Genomic DNA, 27,922 nt, shown 5'->3' with positions numbered 1-27,922 from the left:
TTATAAGTTATCGGCTATTTCACCACTCCCCCTGCCCTACAGAAGCCGCTGCAGAACAATGATTTAAATCGAGCACTTTAAATCAATTAACTGCAGCGGCTTTTGGGCCACGGGAACAGGTAATTATAAAACCGGGCATGGGGGAAGCAATGGGGCAACGGCGGCGGTGCGGTGGCCGTGCGGTGCGGGGGTCCGGGCATTATCGGCAAGGTAATTGCCGATACCGATAATGCCCAAAATCGTGATTATCGGCCAAACCGATAATCGGTCGATCCCTAGTATGCTTATCCTGAAAGTCACCTGAAATAGCAGGTGGGATTTAAATTAGATATTGTATAGTTAATTTATTTCAGCCCCAAATTAAGTAAAGGAAACAGGTGAAATACTGAAAAGAGGATTCTTTATCGTAGATTCTTAGCAGAAATAAATACAATTCCAAATACATTTTACTGAGATGTATTTGGGTTAATGCTGTTCTTACCTGAGACTGAATAAACACATAGCTTTTTTGGGTGTAACAAAGCAAGATGAAGAAGTTCTGTACCCCTAGAGAAAAGGGAAAAGAAAGGAAAAAAGTCCTTTAGTTCTACATACTTAACTGCGGGTAGCATACTGCAGAATACATTCATTTTTTTCTGTATGTCTTCTGTTTGTTTTTTGGACAAGCTGTGCTTTTTATTGACACCTTTTATTTTACTAATAGCATAGCACCCACCCGACATTGCCCTGCCTTTCTACCTAAACCTTGTGCAAGAGGAAACGCAACAAAGACTCCCTAGTCCTCATATGTCACCCTCATATTAAATCCCTGGCACTTACTATTTTCTGCACCTGCCTGCAGGACAGTCTTGGGCATATCTGCCAGTAGAATTAACTAATTCCCCAAAAACTTTAGACTAATAGAAGTTAATAATAAAAATAGCGGATAACTTGTCTCATATAAAGGGTTTCCAGTTCCTTTAAAAACAAATGAAGGAACACATGCAGAAACAAATAAATACATTTATTTGGGGTAATTCTCCTCCTATAGTAGCCAACTGTATTATGAGAACACCTACATGTGATGGAGGCATACAGAAGAGCTTGTCTCCTCACAAAAACTTCTGTTAGGGTATGTTCACACTGAAGGTTTGGAGAGGAATTTCCGCAAGTAATTCTGCTCGCTTATTCCTCTCCAATTCATTCAGCAGTGAAAAACCCCATAGTATTTAATTAAATTATGCTCCTCGGTTCACACTGAGGAATTTCCGCTAGCGGAATTCTGTCACTGAATTCCGTTCCGCATGAAGAATGAACATGTTCAACATGAATTCGCGTCCTAACCCCATAGAACCCAATGTAAAAAAAAATTTCAGTCCGCCACACTTTCGTGCGGAATTTGTGGAAAAATATATATTTTTTTCTAATAATGTCTTTTATGCAGGGGAATTCCACGCACATTCCGCGCGGGAAAAAACTTTCATTTCTGAGCAGATTTTTTTCAGCGAGAATTCCGCGCAAATATTAATCATTGTGAACATACCCTTTGGCTGATCCCATCTATACAAAATAAAGGATGGGTTGAGTTTGGAGGGGAATTGTTAGAAGTAGGGGAATAGATGTGTTACTTATAGCTGACAAAGCAAACTTAAGGTAGGGTCACGCGTAACGGATCTGCAGTGCATTTTACGCTGCGAATCCGCTAATGACCGTTGAGAATCCGCTATTTTGTGCCTCCTGCTGTGCCTGCTCATAGCAGCAATCTCCCGCTGCTACAAGGGACACACAGGGACCTGCAAGTTGCCACACACATGCGCAGTGCACTTACAGACATCACAGTCTCTCCCCCTCCTCCCTGAGCAAGGCCGAGAGCATCCGCGATGTCAGAGCACACGGCGCATGTGTGTGGGAAATCCCAGGTCCCTGTGTCTCTACGGGAGATTGCTGCTACGAGAAGGCACACAATAGGGGTCGGAATATAAGGGGGAAAAAAAACAACAGCACCACACCTTTCCTGAGCTTATGTACGGTATTACAACATGGCTCCATTCACTTCAGTGGAACTGAGCTGCTATACTTTTTTAAATAAACAATAGGGAAAAGACACTCCTAGACCTTCTTTAACAGCTTAAACAATATTTTCTCATTTACATTTAGCCACCTATCTAAAAGGGTGAAACTAAATGGGAACAAGTATTCTTTTGGGCAAAGAAATCATTCAAATGTATCTCTCAATACCTACAAGTTTTCACACGGTGGTATAACACCTGCTAAATAGTCTAAAATATACCCATAATCCTGGCTGCTGGAGAGGTTACATATTTATGGACATTCCCAAAATCAAATTCCTTTTAGTCAGAAGTGGAAAAGCTAATAATAGAAATTTGGGAAATACAGATCTCACTGAAAGGTGCATTAGACCTTCTTCTTATTAACCCCTTAAAGAAAATGGTGATCCCGTTCACCCACACCAAATACACCAGGTTATAGTGCGGGTGAACAGGAGACCGATGCGGGCCGGGCGCCGGACTGCAGGTATGCATATTAGTCAGAGACCCTGCATCGGTCTCCTGTTCACCCACACTATTTTTATTTTTCTAAAACATATTATTGTTACTTTACAGTAACTGGCAATCTTAGAGGCCGTAACCACGGCATCCAATGGGTGACAGGGGGAGCCCCCTCCCTCTGTCAGAGCTGTAGATGCACCGGTCACTGACGGCTTAATCTACAGGGCTACTTTGCCAGGAGCAGAGACCCTCTCCGCTCTTGAGAGTTGCAGCGGGTGCTCGTCTGTGTGTGGCAGCCGGCTTCCGCTGCAATTTTCGCTCCTGCTGCTTCTCAGCATATTAAAGCTCGGCCACTGGTATAACTGTCCCAGGGCACTAACTACCTTTCCACTATGATGTGTTTACATTCTGCTAAACTCCTTTTTGACTAGGAGATTGAAATCTCCTAGATAGAATAGAAGAGTATGGTGATAATGGGGATTATTTTCTTCTCCCTTTATAACAAATAAGATTGGTAGAAGCTTTGTCTATTATACCACAACATACTCAGGTGGAAGAAGATCTCTGTAAATGAATCATGCACAAAATACGTTTGTATTGAATTTGAAAAACTTCATTTTACTTTCAAAAAGTCTGCAGAAATTGCACACAAACCAGACAGTAAATCCAGATGTTAAATTGATCAGCAAAGCTCGAAATAAGTTTTTAGCATCTGCAATTTATTGTCAGGCATGAAGCAATAGAGTCCTTCAGATGATCTGCTTGTGGCATAAGAAGCTTAGGACTGAATCGTCTTAATGTGATTTAAAAACAACACAAGCACAATGGAGGGAGATATCTTTTAAGACATTATTTCCCAAACAAAGGTGAGCAAGGGAAAAATTACTTTCAACATTAATCAAATTCATAAAAAAATTATAACGTACATCATAGGCCATGATTTTAAGGCATCAAAAAAAAAAATCCCCAAATAAAACAATATAAAGAAAGTAAAAAAACTTTGTTTATTTTTGCACAGTACCAATGGATTAAAAAAAAAAAAAGGAACCTTACAGGCATGGGATGCTGATTTAATCTGAAACATTTTGGCTTTTCAGGGAAATCAATGATTTAACCATTTAGGGACCCAGGGTGGACAGGTATGCCTTCACTCCCTGGTACTTAATCCCCGTAGGAATTTCGGTCCCTGCCGCGCGCCAGGCACCCCTGCAAATGCTCAGGGACCCCCCCCCCCCCCCCATGTCAGAGATCGCCGCAAATCTCCAGTGTTTATTTATATTTTTTTTTGTGCTGTTGTGGCACCATAGGGGCTTCCTAAATGTGACATGCCCCCCAAAAAGCCATTAAAAAAAAACTCACTCTCCAAAATCCCATTGTCACACCTTCCCTTCTGAGCCCTCTGGTGCACCCACAGAGCACTTGACACACACATTTGAGATAGTTCCTTACTCAAGAGAAGTTGGGTTACAAATTTTAGGAAGATTTCTCTCCTTTTACCCCTAAAATGTAAAAAATGAAGATTTTGAATTTTCTCCTTCACTTTGCTGCTATTCCTGTTAAACCCCTAAAGGGTTAAAACACTTTCTGAATGTCATTTTGAATACTCTAAGGGGTGTAGTTTTTATAATGGGGTAATTTATGGGGCATTTCTAATATGAAGGCCCCTCAAAAACACTTCAAAACTTAACTGGTCCCTGAAAAAAATCAGATTTTGAAAATTTTTTGAAAATTTCTGCCGAAATTTGAAGCCCTCTGATGTCTTTCAAAAGTAAAAACAGGTCAACTTTATGATGCCAAAATAAAGTAAACAAATTGTATATATCAATCAATATATAAATTATTTGGGATGTCCATTTTCCTTATAAGCAGTAAATTGTAAAATTTTTCATAAAATTTTGGAATTTTTCACCAAGAAAGGAAGCAAGTATCGACAAAATTTTACCACTAACAAAGTAGAATATGTCATAAAAAAACAATTTCGGAATCAGAATGAAAGGTAAAAGCATTCCAGAGTTATTAAAGCTTAAAGTGACAATGGTAAAATGTGCAAAAAAGGGCGAGGTCCTTAAAGGGGTACTCCGGCCCATAGGGGATAAGATGTCTCACCGTTGGGGTCCCGCCGCTGGGTGGCGACCACGGGGCTGGAGTATAGTGACGTCACCCCTGTGTGACGTCAACCCCCCGCCCCCGGTATGCAAGTCTATGGGAGGGGGCATGACAGTGAAAATGGACCAAGCCCATTTTAACCTTAAAGACCAGGCCAATTTTATTTTTGTGTTTTCGATTTTTCCTCCTCGCCTTCAAAAATCCATAACTCTTTTATATTTCCATCACCCATATAAGGGCTTGTTTTTTGCGTGACCAATTGTACTTTGTAATGAAACCTCTCATTTTACCATAAAATGGACGGCGAACCCAAAAAAATATTTTTTTAGGGAGGAAATCTAAATGATTTTACACATTTTGGAGGGTTTAGTTTTCACACTGTACACTTTATGGTAAAAATGATATGTGTTCTTTATTCTGTGGGTCAATACGATTAAAATGATACCCATGGCTAGATACTTTTATATTTTTGAACCGCTAAAAAAAAAAAAAAAAATCGAAAACTTTTTCATTTTTCCGTATATAGGGAAGTATGAGGGCTCATTTTTTGCGTCGTCATCTGTACTTTTTATCAATACCAAATTTGTACAGTATATATAAATATAAAACTTTTAGATCTTTTTTTATTATTTTTTTGGGGGAATAAAATGTGACAAAAAAAGCTGCATTTTTGGACATTATTTTATTTTTTACGTTTACACCGTTCACCCTACGGGATCATTAACATTATATTTTGATAGTTTGGACATTTACGCAAGCGGCGATACCAAATATGTTTATTTATTTTTTTTTATTATGCTTTTCGGGGGTAAAATGGGAAAAACGGACAATTTTGATTTTTATTGGGGAGGGGATTTTATTATTCTAAACCAGCATCTATAAAGTATAAATCAGGAATGACTTTTAACTTGTCGGGGACAGAGGGCATACAGGTATGCACTCACGTCCTGGTACTTATGGACGGAGGGCGTACTAGTACGCCCGTGGGAATTCCGGTCCCCGCCATGCGCAGGGCGGGGACCGGGATGACTGCTGATATCTATCAGCAGACATCCCGTGGCAATGAACCCCCCCCATGTCGCCAATCGCCGGTCAATTCAGACCAGTGATTCCAGGCTAATCGGGTCCAGATTGCTGGAAAATAACAGTGATCGAAGCTTTCACAGATGGCTCAGACCATGCTAAAGGATAAAGGATAGGAGCGAGGTTGTCTCCTATCCCTTGCCATTGGTCGGTCAGGCTGACCGACCAATGGCAGTTGGGGGCGGGAGGGATAAAATTAATTTCAGCCGCTCTGCCTACCGATTGAAGTTCGGGCAGAGCGGGGGAGAAACAAATGCAGCGAGGGGGGGGGAGAGAATCTGCTTACCAGAGCCGCATCAGAGCAGGGGCGGCAAGAGAGACCATCGGGCAGCGGCGGAGATATCAGGAGGAGTGCAGCCAGAAAGTGCGGCAGAGGAGGCTGCAGTGAAGATCGCCAGAAAGTGATCTTCACTGTGGCCTTCTAAAAGTTGCAAAAATACAACTGCCAGTATGCCCAGACAGCTAAAGGCTGTCTGGGCATGCTTGGAGTTGTAGTTTTGCAACATCTGAAGTGGCACAGTTTGGAGACCTCTATCCAGTGGTCTCCAAACTGTAGCCCTCCGGATGTTGTAAAACTACAACTCCCAGCATGCCCAGACAGTCAGGGATGCTGGGCGGTGTAGTTCTGCAATATCTGGCCCTTCAGATGTTGCAGAACTACAACTCCTAACATGCCTGGACAGTCTGGGCATGCTTGGAGTTGTAGTTGGAGTTGTAGTTTTGCTACTTAGCGGTCTCCAAACTGTTCTTCCCCAGTTGTTGCATAACTACAACTCCTAGCATGCCTTTGGGCTGTCAGTGCATGCTGGGAGTTGTAGTTTAGCAACAGCTATAGGCACACTGGTTGGGAAACACCGAGCTAGAGTCTGTTTCCTAACTCAGTGATTCCAACCCATGTGCCTCCAGCTGTTGCAAAACTACAACTCCCAGAATGCACTGACAGACTGTACTTGCTGGAAGTTGCAGTTTTGCAACAGCTGGAGGCACACGGGTTGGAATCACTAAGCTAGAGTCTGTTCCCAACCAGCGTGCCTACAGCTGTAGCAAAACTACAACTCCCAGCATATATGGTCTGTCAGTGCATTCTGGGAGTTGTAATTTTGCAGCAGCTGAAGGCCCCCCCCCCCATATGTGATTGTACATTCACACGGGTGGGGGTTTACATTGGGTTTCCTTCTACAAGTTTGAGCTGCGGCAAATTTTACACCGCAGCTCAAACTCCCAGCGAAAAACTCACTGTGAACCCCCACCATGTGAACGTACCCTAAAAACACTACACTTACACAAAATAAAGAGTAAAACACTACATATACACATACCCCTACACAGTTACACCCCAAAACGTCTCATATGGCACTGTTTCTAAAACGGAGCCCCCAGCTGTTGCAAAACAACAACTCCCAGTATTGCTGGACAGCCATTGACTGTCCTGGCAGGCTAGGAGTTTTGCAACAGCTGGAGGCACCCTGTTTGGGAAACACTGCCGTAGGGTTTTGGTGGAGACAAGCCCCATCCTTGTATCCGGGTCCGCCCCTATTGCAAAGTCCTAATTTAGGCCTCAAATGCGCATGGTGCTCTCTTGCTTTGGAGCCCTGTCGTATTTCAAGTCAACAGTTTAGGGCCACATGGGGTATTTCCATACTCAGGAGAAATTGTGTTACGAATTTTTCTCCTTTTACCGCTTATGAAAAGGAAAAGTTAGGGGCCACACCAGCATGTTAGTGTAAAAAATTAATATTTTTACACCAACATGCTGGTGTGGCCCCATCCTTTTCATTTTCACAAGAGGTAAAAGGAGAAAAAGACCCCCAAAGTTTGTAATGCAATCTCTCCTATGGAAATACCCCATATGTGGACATAAAATGCTCTACGGACGCACAACAAGGCTCAGAAGTGAGAGTGCACTATGTACATTTGAGGACTAAATTGGTGATTTGCACAGGGGTAGCTGAGTTACAGCATTTCTGACATGAAGAAAAAAAAACAAATAACACCCACGTGTGACCCCCTTTTGGAAACTACACCCCTCAAGGAATGTAACAAGGGGTATAGTAAGCCTTAACACCCCACAGGTCTTTGACAAATTTTCATTAAAGTTGGATGTGAAAATAAAAAAATTAAATTCCCTGAAATGCTGGTTTTATCCCAAATTTTTCATTTTCACAAGGGGTAATAGGAAAAAAGCCTCCCAAAATTTGTAACCCCATTTCTTCTGAGTAAATACCCCATATGTGGAGGTAAAGTGCTCTGCTGGCGAACTACAAGGCTAAAAAGAGAAGGAGCACCATTGGGCTATTGGAGAGAGAATTAGGCTGGAATTGAAGGCCATGTGAGTTTACAAAGCCCCCATGCTGCCAGAACAGTGGACCCCCCACATGTGACCACATTTTGGAAACTACACCCCTCACGGAATGTAATAAGGGGTGCAGTGAGCATTTACACACCACAGGTGTCTGGAACAGTGGTCCGTGAAAATGAAAAATTTTATTTTTAATTTGCACAGCCCACTGTTCCAAAGATCTGTCTTTTTATCTGCACCCCTTATTACATTCCGTGAGGGGTGTAGCTTCCAAAATGGGGTCGGAAGTGGGGGGGGGGGGTCAACTGTTCTGGCACCATGGGGGCTTTATAAACCCACATGGCCCGCGACTTCCACTCCAACAAATTCTCTCGTCAAAAGCCCAATGGCGCTCCTTCTCTTCTGAGTATTGTAGTGCGCCTGCAGAGCACTTTACATCCACATATGTGGTATTTCCATACTCAGAAGAAATGGGGTTACAAATTTTTTAGGGCTTTTTCTCCTGTTACCCCTTGTGAAAATGAAAAATTTGGGGTAACACCAGCATTTTATTGAATTTTTTTTATTTTTACTTCCCATTTTAACGTAAGTTCGTCACTCACCTGTGGGGTGGTAAAGCTCACTTTACCCCTTGTTACCTTCTTTGAGGGGTTTAGTTTGCAAAATAGTATGCCATGTGTTTTTTTTTTTTTTTACTGTTCTGATATCATGGGGGCTTCCTAAATGTGACATGCCCCCCAAAAACCATTTCAGCAAAAATTCGCTCATCAAAATCCCATTGTTGCTCCTTACTCAACAGAAATTGGGTTACAAGTTTTGGGGGGCCTTTTTAACTTTTACTCCTTGCAAAAATTAAAACAATGGTGCTACAACAACATGTTAGTGAAAAAAAAAATTGAGAATTTTATTTTTCTCCTCCATTTAGCTGCTATTCCTGTGAAAGACCTAAAGGGTTAACAAACTTTCCGAATGTCATTTTGAATACTTTGAGGGGTGCAGTTTTCATAATGGGATCCATCATAGGGGATTTACAACATAAAGACCCTCAAATTCACTTCTAAACTTAACTGGTCAGTGAAAAATTCAGATTTTAAAATTTTCGGGAAAATTGGAAAATTGTTGCTATACTTTGAAGCCCTCTGATGTCTTCAAAAAGTAAAAACATGTCAACTTTATGATGCAAACATAAAGTTAACATGTTGTATATGTGAATCAATATGTAATTTATGTGACATGTCCCTTTTCCTTACAAGCAGAGAGCTTCAAAGTTAGAAAAATGCAAAATGTTAAAATTGTTCCTGAAATTTTTTAATTTTTCACCAAAAAGTATCGACGAAAATTTACCACTAACATAAAGTAGAATATGTCACGAAAATACAATCTCAGAATCAAATTTATAAGTAAAAACATCACAGAGTTATTAATGCATAAATTGATAGAGGTCAGATTTGAAAAAAATGCTCCCGTCCTTAGAGTCATAATGGGCTCCGTCCCCAAGGGGTTAATGGAGAATACATTTATAAATGCAATAGTGATTCTTTTCCCAAACACCAAATACCCATTATGCAAGGGAAGTAAAACATATTGCTATGCTCCTAGTCAGCTGGAATCATCATTACACATGTACACATATATTTAGACAAAATAAGGGCCTAGAGGAATTAGACTTATTTAAGGAAAAGAAAAAAGTTCCTTACTGGTGACAGTGTCAGGCTTCACATCATACTTACGAAACAAACTTTCCCACTTCTACTTGGAGAACTGGATCACGTAGCTGAACCTCAAGCAACAAATCTTCAGCCTGAATTCCATCTCCAGCTTTGGATACATGAGGAGAAAATATGCGGAGGACTCCACTGTAACTCCCAACAATGATTTTGTCTGAAGAAACAAACAAAGTGAACATAAAACATAAAGTACAACATGAGGAGAAAGGAAAACTGTCCTCCAAATGAATGGAGCGCACCATACACTTCATTTATTCTCTAGGGGGTTTACCAACATTGCCAAACTTTGCGCTTGGAAACCATAACAAACAATAACAGTCTTGTTTTCAAAGCCAGCTACAAAAATTACATAAATTATTAAAAATAATAACTTGCAGGGCCCCTGTTTTCCTGCAGATCTCTCTTTATATTTTATCTACAGTCCTTATACACTGACTGGTATTTCATATTATGTCTACATCCTTTTTTCCCCGAATATAGGCTGTTTCCAAGTGTTGCTATAGTGTTCTTATTAAACTGATTTTGATTATACATGATATTGATCATAAAGATAAAATGTTGGCATACTTACAATGCATTTATTCATTTTGTGAGGAAATATCTTCACAAAAATTATATATAATAAAATAATAGATGAGTTGTAATATTTCACATTGCAATAGAATAATAATGTACTAAAATAAAAAAAACAAATTTACCTTGTCCTGAACCACTGTTGTCAACATCGGCTACAGACAAACATCCTTGATCAAATTCTTCATTTTCTCCGAGTGTGGTGGACCACCAATCACGGGCTTTAAAAAGTGACATACCTGCAGAACCTACAATGACAAGACAGAATGGGGGAGATTTATCAAAGCTGTCTATGTCCCACATCAATATAGACCAAACTACAGAGCATTAAGCTGGTCTATTGTGCACCTAATTTATCAAAAGTCGCACGGCGCACAGACTTCAGGATCTATGCTTTAGACTGTATTTAAACCTGAAAAATGCAATAGAATGCGTAGCTCAGACAACCGTGAAAAAATGAATGAGGTTAACTGGATACCTCTCACCCAAAAGAGGAATCAGGGATACAATCAACAAAGAAAAAAAAGTTTTCCAGTCCTCAGTACATTCAATCTCGAATAGTTATATGGTATCTGTCTGGTATCAACAAGAAAAGAAAATGGATAGATATTTTAAATGGAAATCTATTAATATATAAAGCTCAATTGGTAAGTATACGAATATTAATAAAAATAGAATAAAAAATAGAAATTAATACTGTGCCTTACATATGGCCCTATATGGGCACTATTAAAAGATTAAAAACAGATGCCACAGAATACAAAAAGTACAGGATCAATACATATGACCACTGGCTAGTCTATAACCATTATTCAACATATAGCCCTCCTTAAAGGAGTACTCCGGTGCACACTTTTTTCATGTTATCCTGTCCGGGCTGCAAAATAAAAGAAAACACACTTTCTCTTACCTGCCGGTACAGGTGTTCGGTCCCCGGGCTGTATTCTTCTTACTTCCGGTTAGCCCGGCACGTCACATGGAGCTTCAGCCTATCACTGGCCGAGGCAGGACATCACTGCGGCCAGTGATAGGCTGAAGCTCCGTGTGACGTGCCGGGCTAACAGGAAGTAAGAAGAATACAGCCCGGGGACCGAACACCTGTACCGGAGTGTACCGGAGCTCCGGGGGCTCGTTGGCAGGTAAGAGAAAGTGTGTTTTCTTTTATTTTGCAGCCCGGACGGGATAACATGAAAAAAGTGTGCACCGGAGTACTCCTTTAATAAATGCTGTAATATATAGTGAGGTATATACCGAGTCAATGTATAATAAACAATGAACAATAAAGAATTATCTATCTAAGTTTTTGGATCAGTTGTGTCACCTGAAATGAAGAAACAACCTAGAATAAGGAAACAACCTGGTTGTTTCTTCATTTCAGGTTGTTTCCTTATTCTAGGTTGTTTCTTCATTAAGGTAAGGGTGCCAATAATTTTGTCCAGCCCATTTTGGGAGTTTGTTGTGACATTATGTCCAATTAGCTTTTTTTCTTCCCTTTTTTGGTTTAGTTCCAATACACACAAAGGGAATAAACGTGTATAGCAAAACATGTGTCACTGCAATCCTTTCCTGTGAGAAATACTTCATTTTCTAGAAAGATTTCAGGGGTGCCAACATTTACGGCCATGACCATTTACGGCCTCTTTTTTTTTTTCTTTACATGAAACACAAAGTATTTTCTCCTGAATGACTCTGCTGTGGGCTCGATCACATTAATATTCCTAATTGAGTGTAGACATTACTGACCACAAAATCAGTTGTCAAATGGGCCAAATGGTTCTTATCTGCCGACACATTCTAGGTTTCTATTTTACCATTGTTATTGTTGTCCTTCCCACCTTGCTTTTACCTGTGTATGGAACTCCTTGATTTGTTCCGTCTACTTAAGACTATGTTCACATCTCTGTGAAAGGCTCCATTCAGATCCCTTTAGCAGAATTTGTTTAAATAACTGGATACAAGTAATATATATATTTTTTTCAGATTATAATCTAGTAAAATAATGGACAGATGCCATAAAGTCATTGAGGTCCATCTCTTGCTGTCAGTCATTCAGTGGATTGCCTTCTCCATTTTCTTCTGCTGAACGCAATCTGCAACGGAGTCTCCGATGCAGATGTGAATCTAGTCTTGGCCTATACATCATTTATTCTCCAAATCAATTAAAAAACTTTTTTAAACTAAAACCACTGTTATTGTGAATTTAGTGCACAATGCAATTTTGTAGAAAGAAGCAATGGAGTGCACTCTCAGTTATATTAAGATTACCATAGTGCAAGTCTCCAAAAAGACTTTGGTCCACCTTGTCCACAAATTTAAACCAGTAAGGCCAGGTTCACATAGCCAAAAATGTGGCCAATGTTCGCTTGGAAAACACGGGCACACATTCCGCACATTAGAATTATCCGGCGGTTGCCACAACCGTTCGGTAATGTGCCGTCTCATAGACAGCAATGCATTTTTAAGCTGAATCCGCAAAAAGAATAGACAAATCGGTTCTTTCTGCGGATGCCAAAAATCGGAATTTTCATGACAGAAACACCTGCCGCGTAAATTCCACCATGTGCACAGTGCAGCAGAATCCCATTGAAATCTTAGATTCATCTCTCTAGTTGTGACATTGCATCGGTTCACTAGAACAGTTTAGGCAGCACAGAAATGTTACACTGTGACATCTGAATATATCTAGATGCAACATAATGCTAATCTCCTTAAGGGTGCTGAACATGCCAGCCGCTGGGGGGGCTCCAATCCTCTTTAGTACAATTACCTACTGCTTGGTAAAAAGAGGGAGGAGGGAAGAGACCTGCTAGAAAGAGGCCGAATAAAAACCTGCTAAAGGAGTGCTCTCGTGTATATGACGACAACAATCATTCAATGAACACTAGCAGAAAAATCTTTTGAGATATTGAGGTGATCCTTCCCTTATGGCCCAATTACATGGGATGACGCACACACTAAAGTGTAGATCTTGCAGATAGGTCCTCATTTAGAACCTACTAATAAGGCTTGACTATCGATCTGGGGGGCCGCATAAACAATTGCTGGATTTTTTTGTGTGGCCCTCTGCTGCATCAATTGTCTGCTGCAAATCCCCTATTACACAGGGAGACGCGGGGGGGACAAGCCATGTTTTTTTTTTACAGTTTTAAACAAGTCAGCCGAAGAATGAGTGTTTTGCCCGATGTAATATGGCTCTAAGGACGTCACACAATGGATGTGCACACAGATGACAGCACAGAATCTGTACAGAAATCCATGTGAATTCCTCCTCCAAATCAATTCACATTATATTTCCTAGATATCCTTGGCGGTTTTTAAAGGTTTCTCCCTGCTCCAGGAGAGGGATTGTATAAAATGTGCCTGTCTCCTGCAGTGAAGAGAAACAGCACTTATCGATCAGCGAGGGTCTTGGCATCCAGACCCCCACTGATCAAAACCTTAAAGAGGTTATCCATGAAAAAATGTATATTATATATATCTCAACTGGCTCCAGAAAGTTAAACAGATTTGTAAATTACTTCTATTAAAAAAATCTTAATCCTTTCAGTACTTATGAGCTTCTGAAGTTAAGGTTGTTCTTTTCTGTCTAAGTGCTCTCTGATGACACGTGTCTCGGGAACCGCTCAGTTTAGAAGAGGTTTGCTATGGGGATTTGCTTCTAAACTGGGCGTTTCCCGAAACAAGTGTCATCAGAGAGCACTTAGACAGAAAAGAACAATCTTAACTTCAGAAGCTCATAAGTACTGAAAGGATTAAGATTTTTTAATAGAAGTAATTTACAAATCTGTTTAACTTTCTGGAGCCAGTTGATATATAAAAAAAAAAAAGTTTTTTTCCTGGATAACCCCTATAACCCCTTAACGACGCAGGACGTATAATTAAGTCCTGCGCCGGCTCCCGCGATATGAAGCATCGCGTCGGTCCCTGGCTCATCAACGACCGGGACCCGCGGCTAATACCACACATCGCCGATCGTGGCAATGTGCGGTATTAACCCTTTAGAAGCAGCGGTCAATGCTGACCGCCGCTTCTAAAGCGAAAGTGAAAGGATCCCGGTAGTCAGTCGGGCTGTTCGGGACCGCCGCGGTGAAATCGCGGCATCCTGAACAGCTTACAGGACACCGGGAGGGCCCTTACCTGCCTCCTCGATGTCCGATCAACGAATGACTGCTCCGTGCCTGAGATCCATGTTGGAGCAGTCAAGCGCTGATAACGCTGATCACAGGCGTGTTAATACACACCAGTGATCAGCATAGGAGATCAGTGTGTGCAGTGTTATAGGTCCCTATGGGATAACAATGATCAGTGTGTGCAGTGTTATAGGTCCCTATGGGACCTATAACACTGCAAAAAAAAAAAAAGTTAAAAAAAAAGTGTTAATAAAGGTCATTTAACCCCTTCTCTAATAAAAGTTTGAATCACCCCCCTTTTCCCATAAAAAAAATAAAACAGTGTAAATAAAAATAAACATATGTGGTTTCGCCGCGTGTGTAATTGTCCGAACTATAAAAATATATCATTAATTAAACCGCAAGGTCAATGGCGTACGCACAAAAAAATTCCAAAGTCCAAAAAAGTGTATTTTGGTCACTTTTTATACCATAAAAAAATGAATAAAAAGTGATCAAAAAGTCCGATCAAAACTTCATATCACGGCGCAAAAAACGAGCCCACATACTGCCCTGTACGTGGAAAAATAAAAAAGTTATAGGGGTCAGAAGTTGACATTTTTAAACGTATACATTTTCCTGCATGTAGTTATGATTTTATCCAGAAGTATGACAAAATCAAACCTATATAAGTAGGGTATCATTTTAATCATATGGACCTACAGAATAAAGATAAGGTGTCATTTTTACCGAAATATGCACTGCGTAGAAACGGAAGCCCCCAAAATTACAAAATGGCGTTTTTTCTTCGATTTTGTCGCACAATGATTTTTTTTTCCGTTTTGCTGTGAATATTTGGGTAAAATTACTGATGTCACTGCAAAGTAGAATTGGTGATGCAAAAAATAAGCCATAATATGGATTTTTAGGTGGAAAATTGAAAGGGTTATGATTTTTAAAAGGTAAGGAGGAAAAAAACAACAGTGCAAAAACGGAAAAACCCTGAGTCATTAAGGGGTTAAAGGCGTACTCTGCTGCTCAGCGTTTGGCACAAACTGTTCCGAACGCTGGAGCCGGGAGCTAGTGACATCATAGCCCTGCCCCCCTCATTACATAGAGCCCTGCCTTCACAATGCAAGTCTATGGGAGGGGGTGTAACTGTTGGATTTAAAAAAAAAAAAAAAAAAAGTGTCACAAACATCTCGTGATTTGCCCATAGGGACAATTGTACAACAGAAACAAAGTCCTTCTTGTATACTATACGGATTCTTGACATGTACGATGTGGTATTGGTTATATATGCTGTAGTTCAGTGTTCCCCAACCTGTGGCGTGACTACAACTCCCTTCATGCCTGGGTACTCTTCAGCTGGCATGAAGGGGGTTGGAGTGGAAAACCACAGGTTAGGAAACCGTGCTAATGATTCTAGGGGTCTTACCATGAAAGTCGGTGACAGATTTATCCAGCACATGACAATTTCAGACAGTTGAGTGTGAACAAAGCCTTATATGAATGAATGTCGGTGCCGCAGAACAACTTACCTTACTACCGGATTTCACAGGAAACGATTTAGAATGAGGTCATCGCTCCGAGCATGATGGCGTCACTGCCCGACAGATTTTCTATTAAGTATATAAAAAAGATACATATATAAATAAACAAATAACTGAACAGATTTCAGATCCACTTCTGTGCTTGGAGGTAAACATGGGAAGAGGCTCAGGGAGATAAGAGGCTTATTTCACCACTATACAGCCGGCTGGGTGAACATATACAGTGGGCATGGTCCTGGGCAGGTTTAGGAATTATACAATAACTCCCATTTGTGATAAAGTTAGTGATATCTGTAAGGTAGTGTTTTCCATTCAGTGTGCCTCCAGCTGTTGCAAAACGACAACTCCCAGCATGCCCGGACAGCCTTCGGCTGTCCGGGCATGCTGGGAGTTGTTGTTTTGCAACAGCTGGAGGCACCTTGGTAGGAAAACACTACAGTAAGGCCACAATCTGCCCCAGCTGTCACAGCACTGAAGAGACTGGGGGCAGGTGACCAGCAGGGCATTCAGCAAAGGCACGGTGACGTCATATACCTGCTGGGACCCGCTCTCAACAGGCTGTGGTGTTGGGTGGATGACGTCAGGAGCCCCAGGTAAACTCTGTCATCCAGCCGCCGCTCTCCTTACTTTCCACAGATCAACCGCACACTGCCATCTTCCCTCTGTTACCCGGGCAACATGAACAATCAAAAGAACGGCGCCGCAGGGAGTTGTGGGAGTTGTAGTCCTTCAGTTACGCCTCACAGTAGATGCTGAATCCCAGGGAGCGGGAGGTCCTTTGATGAGGTCATGACCATGTGATCGGTCACATGTGTGGGAGGAGCTAGGCTCCGACTTGTGAGGCAGGAAGACTTTTATGTAATATACTACTTGTGTGAAAATGAACGTTTAATACAGATGGAACTGTACCGGCTGCGCCTCAACAATACTGCACTATATGCTTTACATTACACACACTCAGCTCTGCACTGTCTGCTTTACACTATACAAACTCAGCTCTGCACTGTCTGCTTTACACTATACAAACTCAGCTCTACACTGTCTGCTTTACACTATACAAACTCAGCCGTGCACTATATGCTTTACATTACACACACTCAGCCCTGCGCTGTCTGCTTTACACTATACAAACTCAGCTCTGTACTGTCTGCTTTACACTATACAAACTCAGCCGTGCATTATATGCTTGACATTACACACACACTCAGCCGTGCACTATATGCTTTACATTACACACACACTCAGTCGTGCACTATATGCTTTACATTACACACACTCAGCTCTGCACTGTCTGCTTTACACTATACAAACTCAGCTCTGTACTGTCTGCTTTACACTATACAAACTCAGCCGTGCACTATATGCTTTACATTACACACACACTCAGCCGTGCACTATATGCTTTACATTACACACACACTCAGCCGTGCACTATATGCTTTACATTACACACACATTCAGCCGTGCACTATATGCTTTACATTACACACACACTCAGCCGTGCACTATATGCTTTACATTACACACACACTCAGCCGTGCACTATATGCTTTACATTACACACACACTCAGCCGTGCACTATATGCTTTACATTATACTAACTCAGCCGTGCACTGTCTGCTTTACATTACACACACACACTCAGCCGTGCACTGTCTGCTTTAAATTATACACACACTCAGCTCTGTACTATGGGGGAGATTTATCAAAATCTATCAAGAGGAAAAGTTGCCCAGTTGCCCATAGCAACCAATCAGATCGCTTCTTTCATTTTTCAGAGACCTTTTAAAAAAAGAAGCACTCTGATTGGTTGCTATGGGCAACTCAGCAACTTTTCCTCTGCACAGGTTTTGATAAATCTCCCCCTATATGCTTTACATTACACACACACTCAGCTCTGCACTATATGCTCTACATTACACACACACACTCAGCGCTGCACTGTCTGCTTTACATTACACACACAGATCTGCACTGTCTGCTTTACATTACACACACAGATCTGCACTGTATGCTTTATATTTCACATATGCAGCTCTGCACTACATGGTTAATATTATACACACAGTCAGCTCTGCACTGTCTGCTTTACATTATAAACACACACAGCTCTACACTGCTTTACATTATGCACACACTCAGCTATGCACTGTCTGCTTCACATTATACACACTTCTGCACTATATGCTTTACATGACGGACACACTCAGCTCTGCACTGTCTGCTTTACATTATACTCACAGACAGCTCTGCACTGTATGCTTTATGTTATGCACACACTCAGCTCTGCACTGTCTGCTTTATGGTTTGCACACACTCAGCTCTGCACTGTATGGTTTACATTATACACACACTAGGCTCTGCACTCTGCTTTACATTGTACACATTTCTGCACTATATACACACTCGGCTCTGCACTGTATGCTTTACAATATGTAAACACAGCTCTGCACTGTAGCCTTAACATTATACACACACAAAAACATCTCTGCACTGTATGCTTTACATATGCACATGCACTGCTGCATGGCGCCACAATCAGCAAACACATCATATTTATGATTAACTAGCTGAGTACCCGGTCTTGCCCATTTCTTTCTTCCTAATCCTTGTTGGGGAAGAAAATCGACAAAGGAGAAAGCTTTTGACTTCATATACCATCCTCATATATTGTTGCCATATCCCAACCCCATATCCCCACGTCCCCATATCCAGACCTCCTATCCAGTCCTCCTGTCTCGTTCCCCATGTCGGACTGATTTGTGATAAATATATTGTAAGCTGAAAATAGAGGACGTGGCTTTGTGGGACTGGGCATGATTTTCAAGCCAGACCGATGCACAAAAAAGGATATTATTGGGAGAATAAAATTGGTGGGGCTTAAACAGTGGGCGTGTCTTTGTGAGATGGGGTGTGGCTTGCATGCCGGATTAACACATTCACCAGGAGATGCAGAGCAGAGCTTGTGGAGTAAGGTACTGGAAGTCCCATATACTTGCATGGGACGTAAAACAAAAACCCATCTTTTATATAAGGGTGTAGGTAAGGGTTAATTTAACTATCATATCTTTTTATTTGACATATAAGTAATATGTGTATCAGGTATTATTGAAATATCTCCAGTCGTACGGAAGTTATGTGGGAACATACATTTCCCATTGATTTGCATGGGACATTAAACAAAAACTCTGACTCTCACAAATGGGGGTAGTTAAGGGTTAAAATAACTATCCTATATTTTAAGTGGACATATAAGTAACATGGGATGAGTATTATCAAAATATCTCCAGCTGTTTGGAAGTTATGTAGTAACATATTTCCCATAAACTTGTATGGGACTTTAAACAAAAACCCCGACCCTGGCAAATGGGGGTGAGTAAGGGTTAAATCACCTATCCTATGTTTGTTGTTGACATATAAGTAACATGTGTGCCAAGTTTCATGTTAATATCTTTAGCCGTTTGGACGTGATGCTGAAACATACACACACATTTGGGGAGATTTATCAAAAACCGTGTGAAGAAAATATTGGAGACTTCTGAGGAAGCCTCCATTGCTGGAGGCGGAACGCGTGGGGTCTCTTTTCCCCCACACAGAGATTGACTTTCACAAACTAATTGTTGCAAAACATAACAATAGTGTTGGTTACAGGCTCATTTCAAAGCTCCGGAATGTTCCAGTGAGCACTGTTGGGGCCATAATACGGAAGTGAAAAGACAATCATTTCACTATAATTTCGCCTCGACCAGGTGATCCTCACAGAGGAGTGAAAAGAATAATTAGAAGGGTTGTCCAAGAGCCAAGGACACTTGTGGAGAGCTCCAAAATTGTTCTGCAACAGCAGCAGCTTCTCATGTGGCTCCTGCGGGTGGAAGCCCTCCATATGTAGCTGCACGTACAGGGCGCCTCAGGGCTGGACAGGGCTCTCCTGCTGGGCACAGGATAGTGAGAGCCACTGCAGGTGTATGTGCGGCTGCTGCCCCTATACTTGCTGTGTGGCCGGCTGCAGTGTTACCTTCTCAGACGCCTTGATATCAAGGAACACTAGTGTAGTCACTATACGAGGACCTTCCTTGACATCCCAGCACAAGGATTGTGGGCTGCAAGGCTGGTCTAAGGGTGCGTTCACACGGCCGTCTGTCCCCATTTTTTTTTTTGCCCCATTTTAGGTTCATTTTTTGCTGCTTGTAAACGGATTACAAACGGTTGTAAAATAATCCCATTGTCAAATGGGATTTTTTTTTACAATCCTTTCACATCCGTTACACCCGTCTCATTTCCGTTTTTTTTAAGAGAGAAAAGACGGTGCATGCAGTATTTTCTCCAGTCAAAAAATGGAAGAAAAAAATGGATACAGTAAATTTAACATTGAAGTCTATGGAGCATGCTCAGAACAAAAAAAACACTTTTTTTTTTTGGTTTATTAACTGAACAATAACGGATCTAAACTGATACCCACGGATAACATCCGTTTGCATCAGTTATTGTTTGTTTCTTTTTTTTTTTTAAGTCCGTTTTTATTTTTGACGGGAAAAGAACGGGACAGGTCTAGACGGCTGTGTGAACGAAGCCAAAGACCAAAAGCTTAGATGGAACACTGCCACAGTTTCCAGCAGTAAAGAAGGAGTGGGGGGGGGGGGGGGGCAAGTTGATCTATAGCGCAAGGGCCGTAGGCCTTTAGCTACACCTCTGAGCTGTGGTACTACCCTTATGGGTTTATTTCTTAGGGGAAATATGGTAGATGTAACAAAAAAAAAATACTTAATTGAAAAACAAAACACAAAAGCCAAAGAACATATGTATAGTACTTTGTAGTATGTTATTCTCAGAGCTGTAGATGTAAACATGTACAGAATACATCTTTTTTATTTTCAGAGAACAAGCATGTGTAAGCTTATATCATCCTGGAAGTTCTAAATACAGGCCTAGTAATGGCGGACCTATTGACCCCCTCAACAGCAGGTGCAAGCCGCTTCTTCTCCTCTAATGTCAAGTGCTGGAGTGATGTGACAGCAGGGAGACAGTCTATAGCAGCGTAGACATACAAGCTTTATACAGAGGAGACCTGTTGACCTGTCTGAGGTACACAGAAGTTCAGATAACTGTGCCTTCCATTACACCGGGACCAGATGACAACATTTACCTCTTTTTGGCCATACTGTTTTGTTACCTAATCAGCATTTCTTGGTAATGTTTCTATTTACTATTTATGTTTTTTTCCTTCACTAGTTTTTATATGTTTTTTAATGGGAATCTGTCATCAGTATCACCTGCACTAACCTACTGGTATAGGCTTTTTGTGTGGATGACACTGATGAGAACTATACTTACCATCACCTGATTCATGGCTCTGTTCTGGCCATGTTCTTCATTTTTGTGCATATGCTTATCAGGAGCTTGGTGCAAAAAGAGAGGGGGGCGGGGGGGGGGGGGGGTTACCGAGCAGCTCCCTGTACACACTAACTTCATAGGAAGCACTTCCTCCTATGCTGCAAAATGGAGCTCTACTCCACATCTCCGAGCAGATTGCGCCAAAGAAATGAACATGTTTATTCTTTTGGTGGGTCCAGAGTCTGAAATCTCCACTGGGAAGTGGAATTCCGCTCGGAAATTCGGTAGAGTGAATGGGCCATAAGGGTATAGTGTTCATTTAAACCATACAGTAAAACAACCCCTATTGCTTTTTTTTTTTTTTCATTCCTTTCTCCACACAAAAAATAAATAACAGTTAACGATATATAACATGTACCCCAAAATGGTGCCAAAAATATTCCAATTGTCTTGCAAAGAACAAGCCCTTGAATAGCTAGTTAATCAAAAAAGTAAAAAAGGTATGGTTCTCAGTATGCAATGATAGCTGAAGCAGTTCTCCACTATGGCCAGTGGCTGGAATTCCACTTGTTTTTTTTTTTGTTTTTTTTTTGGGGGGGGGATGGGGAATAACAAGAAAAACGCCAATTCTGCCGCATCGGCCAAAAAATGCTGCGGCCAGATGTTAGCTGTAAATCAATGAAAAAACGCAAAATTCTTTTTCCACTTTGCGTTTTTCAGTTTGGTGTTTTTTTAATCCTTTTGAAATTTTTTCACTCTTTTTCAGCTCCTTGGCGGTTTTGCAAAATCACAGCATGTTGAGCCTATGGCGTTTTTTTCCCTGAAATCGTGGCGTTTTTCTCTCCCACAAAAGTCTATGGGAGTAAAAAAAATGCCAAGAAAAACGCCATGTGGGTTTTAACTTTGTCGTTCTTGCAGGCGGTTTTTATTCTCTTTTGGAATTTAGCGATCCAAAAAAGTGGTGTAGATACCATTTTTAATAAAATTTCATAGGGTACCATTAAAAAAAATATTAAAAAAGATACAGTAGTGATGGAAAAAATTGTATTTAACGAAATATATCTTTTTTATAACTACATTTTTTTTAAACAGGGATCAATTTATGTGGCGGGCAGAGCATTAAAAATGTAGCCGACAATAATGTAGTGTGTGTGTGTGTGTTTTTTTATTTACACTGTTCCATGATGGGAGTAGTGGTAACGGGTCTGTTGTGATCCTCCTGTATAATGTATAGATGCAGCGGCCGCTCTTCTATGGTCCCCTGTACTGACGTATATATATACACCTATTCATATTTCCCACAGAGAGCTGTGATTGGCCAGATGGGAAATATGAATAGGTGTATATATACGTCAGTGCAGGGGACCAATGAACAGCGGCTGGCCGCATCTATACATTTTACAGGTGGATCACAGCAGGTGTCAGGAGTGACACCCAGGGCGATATGACTATTAGTACAGGTACTACTACTCCCATCATGGAACAGTCTGTTCCATGCTGGGAGAGGTGGTACTACCTAAAAAATTGAGAAAAAAGTGAAAACACACATAAACTATTAAAAATTAGTTAAAATGTCAATATAAAATGTCATTAAATAAAAAAAATTTCCATCCCTACTACATCCTTTATTTTTTTTTGGTACCCAACAAATTTTGATAAAACATCAAAGGGACAAAAATGCAATTTCCACTCAAAGGCAAAAAACGCCAGAAAAAGCACAAGAAAAAAACGCCGAACACAGGAAAATGCTGTGGCGTTTTTTCTGGCGTTTTTTTTCTGGTCCACAAAAAAATAAAATAAACAAGTAGAAACTTAGCCTAAGGAAGCTCTGAGGAGCAAAAGGCACATTGGTAAGACACTGTTTTTTATTCATATAAACATTGAAATATTTTTCCGGGTAACCCCCTAAGGACGCAGCAAATTTACATTTTTGCACTTTCAGTGTTTCCTCCTCACTTTTTAAGAGCCATAACTATTTTATTTTTCCATCCACAGACCCATGAGGGCCCGTTTTTGCACAACCAATTGTACTTTGTAATGACACTTTTCATTTTACCATAAAATGTACCACAAAACCCCAAAGATTAAAGGGAATTAAAAATATTTTTTTTTGTGTGTGAAAATGACGTTCTTTTTATTGCTGTATAACGAAACGAACAAAACGATTAAAACGATACCTAATTTATATAGTTTTTCTATAACTGTACTACTTTAAAGGGGTACTCCACTGCCTTAGTGTTCAGAACATTTTGTGTGTGGGGGCCAGGGCTCGGGATTTCACGGGCACATACCCTCATGATGCCACACCTCCTCAATGCAAGTCTATGGGAGGGGGCTTCACGGCCACCACGGCCCCTCCCATAGACTTGCATTGAGGGGGCATGGCCGCTACATCACGAGCCCAGCACCCGCACTCAGCGTTCAGAACAACGTGTTCCGAACACTGAGGCAGTGGAGTACCACTTTAACAAAAAGCCAAACTTTTTAAACATAATCAGTATGCCTAAAATTTAATTTTTCTTACCCCTATAACTTTATTTCTCTGTATACAGGGAAGTATGAGGGCTCATTTGTGGGGCCTTATCTGTAGTTTTTAATTAATATTTTTGTTATATTGGGACTTTTTGATCCCTTTTTATTCATTTTTTTCTGTTGTATGATGTGACCAAAACACAGCATTTTTGGTGTTTGGTATTTTTTGATGTTTACGCCGTTCACATCAAATGTTTCCTCCTCACCTTTTAAGAGCCATAATTATTTTATTCTTCCATCCACAGACCCATGAAACACCTTTCATTTTACCACAAAACGAACCGCATAACCCCAATGATTAACCTGTTAAGGACCCAGGGCGTACCTGTACATCCTGAGTCTGCTCCCGTTCTATAACGTCCGATCCCGTTCTGCGTCATAGCGGGTCGGGCCCGGCCGGGACCCGTGGCTAATAGCGCGCGGCATTGATCGCGGTGCCGTGCGCTATTAACCCTCTAGACGCGGCGTTCAAAGTTGAGCGCCGCATCTAAAATGAAAGTGAAACCATGCCGGTTAGCTCAGGGAGCTGTTCGGGATCACCGCGGTGAAATCAAGGCATCCCGAACAGCTTATATGACAGCCGGAGGATCCCTACCTGCCTCCTCGCTGTACGATCGCCGAATGACTGCTCAGTGCCAGAGATCCAGGCATGAGCAGTCAAGCGGCAGAATCATCGATCACTGGTTTCTTATGAGAAACCACTGATCAATGTAAAAGATCAGTGTGTGCAGTGTTATAGGTCCCTGTGGGATCTATAACACTGCAAAAAAAAAAGTGGAAAAAAAAGTGAATAAAGATCATTTAACCCCTCCCCTAATAAAAGTTAGAATCACCCCCCTTTTCCCATTAAAAAAAAAAAAAAAACGGTGTAAATAAAAATAAACATATGCGGTATCACCACATGCGGAAATGTCTGAATTCTAAAAATATATCGTTAATTAAACCGCACGGTCAATGGCGTACGCGCAAAAATTTCCAAAATAGTGCATTTTTGGTCACTTTTTATGTCATGGAAAAATGAATAAAAAGCCATCAATAAGTCCTATCAATGCAAAAATGGAACCGCTAAAAACTTCAGATCACAGCGGAAAAAATTAGCCCTCATACCGCCCCATACACGGAAAAATTTAAAAGTTATAGGGGTCAGAAGATGACAATTTTAAACGTATAAATTTTCCTGCATGTAGTTATGATTTTTTCCAGAAGTACGACAAAATCAAACCTATATAAGTAGGGTATCATTTTAATCGTATGGACCTACAGAATAAAGGTAAGGTGTCATTTTTACCGAAAAATGTACTACGTAGAAACGGAAGCCCCCAAAAGTAACAAAATGGCGTTTTTTTTTTCAATTTTGTCTCACAATGATTTTCTTTTCCGTTTCGCCGTAGATTTTTGGGTAAAATGACTAATGTCATTACAAAGTAGAATTGGTGGCACAAAAAATAAGCCATCATATGGATTTTTAGGTGAAAATTTTAAAGATAAAGGTGATTTTTTAAAGGTAAGGAGGAAAAAATGAAAATGCAAAAACGGAAAAACCCCGGGTCCTTAAGGGGTTAAACGGAATTAAAAAGATTTTTTTTTGGGGGGGGGGAGGGGTTACGCAGTTCTCTCTATTGTAAGAATTAAAAATGACATGACTTTTTATTCTGTATGTCAAAGCGATTAAAACGATACCCAACGTATTGCGTTTATACACAACGGGATAAAAAAACATTATATTTCAATAGTTGGTCCAATTACGCATGCGGCGGTTTAATGCTATGTCTATGGCATAGCATTATACAGTGTGATCGGCATTCCACTGATACAGCCTGGCTAAGCTACATTATTGAATCTGTGATCAGGAGGCAGGTAAGGGGACCCTCCGCTTTCATTTTAGCTCATCAGACCCCCAGCAACGTTAACCCCCTGAGATAACCATCATGTGTCATTTAATACTTTAAACATCATGATCGAAACGGCAATCCCAGTCATTAACTGATAGAAGCTCCTGTGCTCGCTTTCATAGCCATGTTAGATTCCATGACATACATTTACTCTCTAGTGCTTTACGGCCCGGGCAGCAAAGGCATAAATTTACCCCCAATGTCGTAAACTAGTGTATAAACACAAAGCCAGGTCACTCAACAGTCAACATAAGCCCAACAGCATTTTTTAAGGATTTCATATAAAAAATGTCCCATAAGGAATCTTTGCATTAAACTGCCTTATATCAAAAGCTTTTTTCTCAATGTTTCAGCTAGCAATATGTGTCCAATGTGAGCAGTATACTGTATAAAAATCTATCATGATTCTATTATGATGTACAAACAGGGATGTGGAATTCCTATCACCCAACACCTGGGACATGCAGTTCCAGGCGCTGGGCAGCTCTGCCTTCTTTCTGCCATGCAGACGTACGAGGGGGAGATGAGGGGGCGTGGCTTCTTGCTCCCCGTGCAGACCTGCGTCCTCTGCCTCCGGTCCCCCCCAGCTCTAGCTTCGGAGAGCTGAGGGGAGGAGCGGTCGCACGTCTGCACGGGGTGCAAGTTTCACACCGCCGATAATAGCCAGTATGCGGCGCTCAGAGGGGAGTATGGAGCAGGCTCCGGACTCCTGCCCGCTCCATACTCTGCAACCCCCGGCTGTTCTCCTATCGCCGCGGCTGGCTATTAACCCTTTAGATCGCCGCTGTCAAAGCTGACAGCGGCATCTAAAGGGACATGTGTATGCTCCCTGGTGGGCAAGTGGGGTGGATCGCCCCCCCGCAGCGCGATCGCGAGGGGGGCGGTCCACTATAGAGGTAGCCGGAGGGCTTACCTCTGTTCCCTGCTGTGTCTTCCCGTGGTTCTGTCATTGATAGATCCTGGCTGGACCAGGCTCTATCAATGGATCACAGAGCACACAGATCAATTGAGTTCAACAGAACTCTATTCATCTGTATGAGGAATCTAATGATTCCTCCTATAAGTCTAATAAAGTGTAAAAAAAATTTAATAAATAAAATAAGAAATAAAAAGTTTTAATAAAAGTTTAAAAAAACACACATTAACCCTTCCATGTTAAAAGTTCAAATCACCCCCTTTTCCTATATAAAAACATGCAAACATAATAAAAATAAACATATTTGGTATCGCTTTGTGCGTAATTGTACTACCTATTAAAATATAACATTATGTATCATGAACGGTAAATATAAAAAAAATACCAAACCACAGAATTGCTATTTTTATAATATCCCAGAAAAAAAAAAGTTAATAAGTGATTCAAAAGTCAGATCAATACCAAAATGGTACCGATACAAAAAACAGATTATGGCGCAAAAAATGAGCCCTCATACTGCCTGGTATGTGGAAAAAAATAAAGCTACAGGGGTAAAAAAAAAATGGCAATTAAATTTTTTTTTAAAACATGACGTAAACTATAGAAATCTGGTATTGCTGTAATCAGGCGGCCTAAAGTATGAAACTAACATGTTATCTGACCACAAGGTAAATAGCGCAGAAAAGAAAACCACCAAATCTGCAAAATTATCTTTTACTATTTCAATTTCACTTCACCTAATATATATTTTTTGGTTCAGAGAATATGTTATTGAAAAATTAAAAGGTATCCTTATAGTAGGTAGTTATGGCTATTATAGGCAAGGAGGAAAAAATCTGAGCGTAAAAGCGAAAATTGGCCCGGACAAGCGGATCGTCATGAGGGATAAGTAGATTTTGCTCCATTTTAGTCCCGTGGACAAGTAGTTTTTTATAAAATTTCCACACCCCTGACAAATATATGAATGGACAGTACAGAGATCTCTCTAGTGATTTTTTATACTTAGGCCAGTAACCATGACAAGGAGACATTGGCCAACATTTATCATTGTCTTTAGACTGTTTTTTTTTTGTGTGTGTCTAGAAAAAGGTGCAAAAGAAGCACATGAAGGGTTTATTTGAGCCTTCCTTTTTTGCGTCTTTTGGTTTACACATTTCTGCTGATTTTGAAGTGCAATCCCAATCCACTGATTTTGGCAATGCACATGATATGGAAGGGTTTTTATGAACTGTGCCTTTTAGTGAAAAGGCGCAAAAAAGGCACAAACAGCCCAGACTTAGCTTAGCTTTTTGGTGAATGTGAAGAGAGAAA

General features: G+C 40.9%; 1 protein-coding gene across 6 annotated transcripts in view; it reads right to left on the bottom strand.

The window, feature by feature from the left end:
• The window catches only part of BBS9 (Bardet-Biedl syndrome 9), a 390,136-nt gene that overhangs the window by 354,935 nt on the left and 7,279 nt on the right, over positions 1–27,922 (bottom strand). For 3 of the 6 annotated variants that reach the window (XM_056520431.1, XM_056520433.1, XM_056520432.1), the window contains exons 1-5: positions 16,474–16,738; positions 15,928–16,008; positions 10,403–10,525; positions 9,708–9,858; positions 482–546 (exon numbers count right to left, since the gene is read on the bottom strand). In XM_056520431.1, coding sequence (XP_056376406.1) covers positions 482–546; positions 9,708–9,858; positions 10,403–10,514 — 328 coding nt within the window. In that variant the 5' untranslated portion in view covers positions 10,515–10,525; positions 15,928–16,008; positions 16,474–16,738. Of the gene's footprint in view, positions 1–481; positions 547–9,707; positions 9,859–10,402; positions 10,526–15,927; positions 16,009–16,473; positions 16,740–27,922 lie in introns of those variants that run through there. The other 3 variants (XM_056520428.1, XM_056520429.1, XM_056520430.1) reach the window with 2 other exon arrangements.

This window comes from Hyla sarda, chromosome 5 (genome assembly GCF_029499605.1).
Source record: "Hyla sarda isolate aHylSar1 chromosome 5, aHylSar1.hap1, whole genome shotgun sequence".
Classification (NCBI taxonomy): domain Eukaryota; kingdom Metazoa; phylum Chordata; class Amphibia; order Anura; family Hylidae; genus Hyla; species Hyla sarda.
This window is presented reverse-complemented; position numbering and strand designations above follow the sequence as displayed.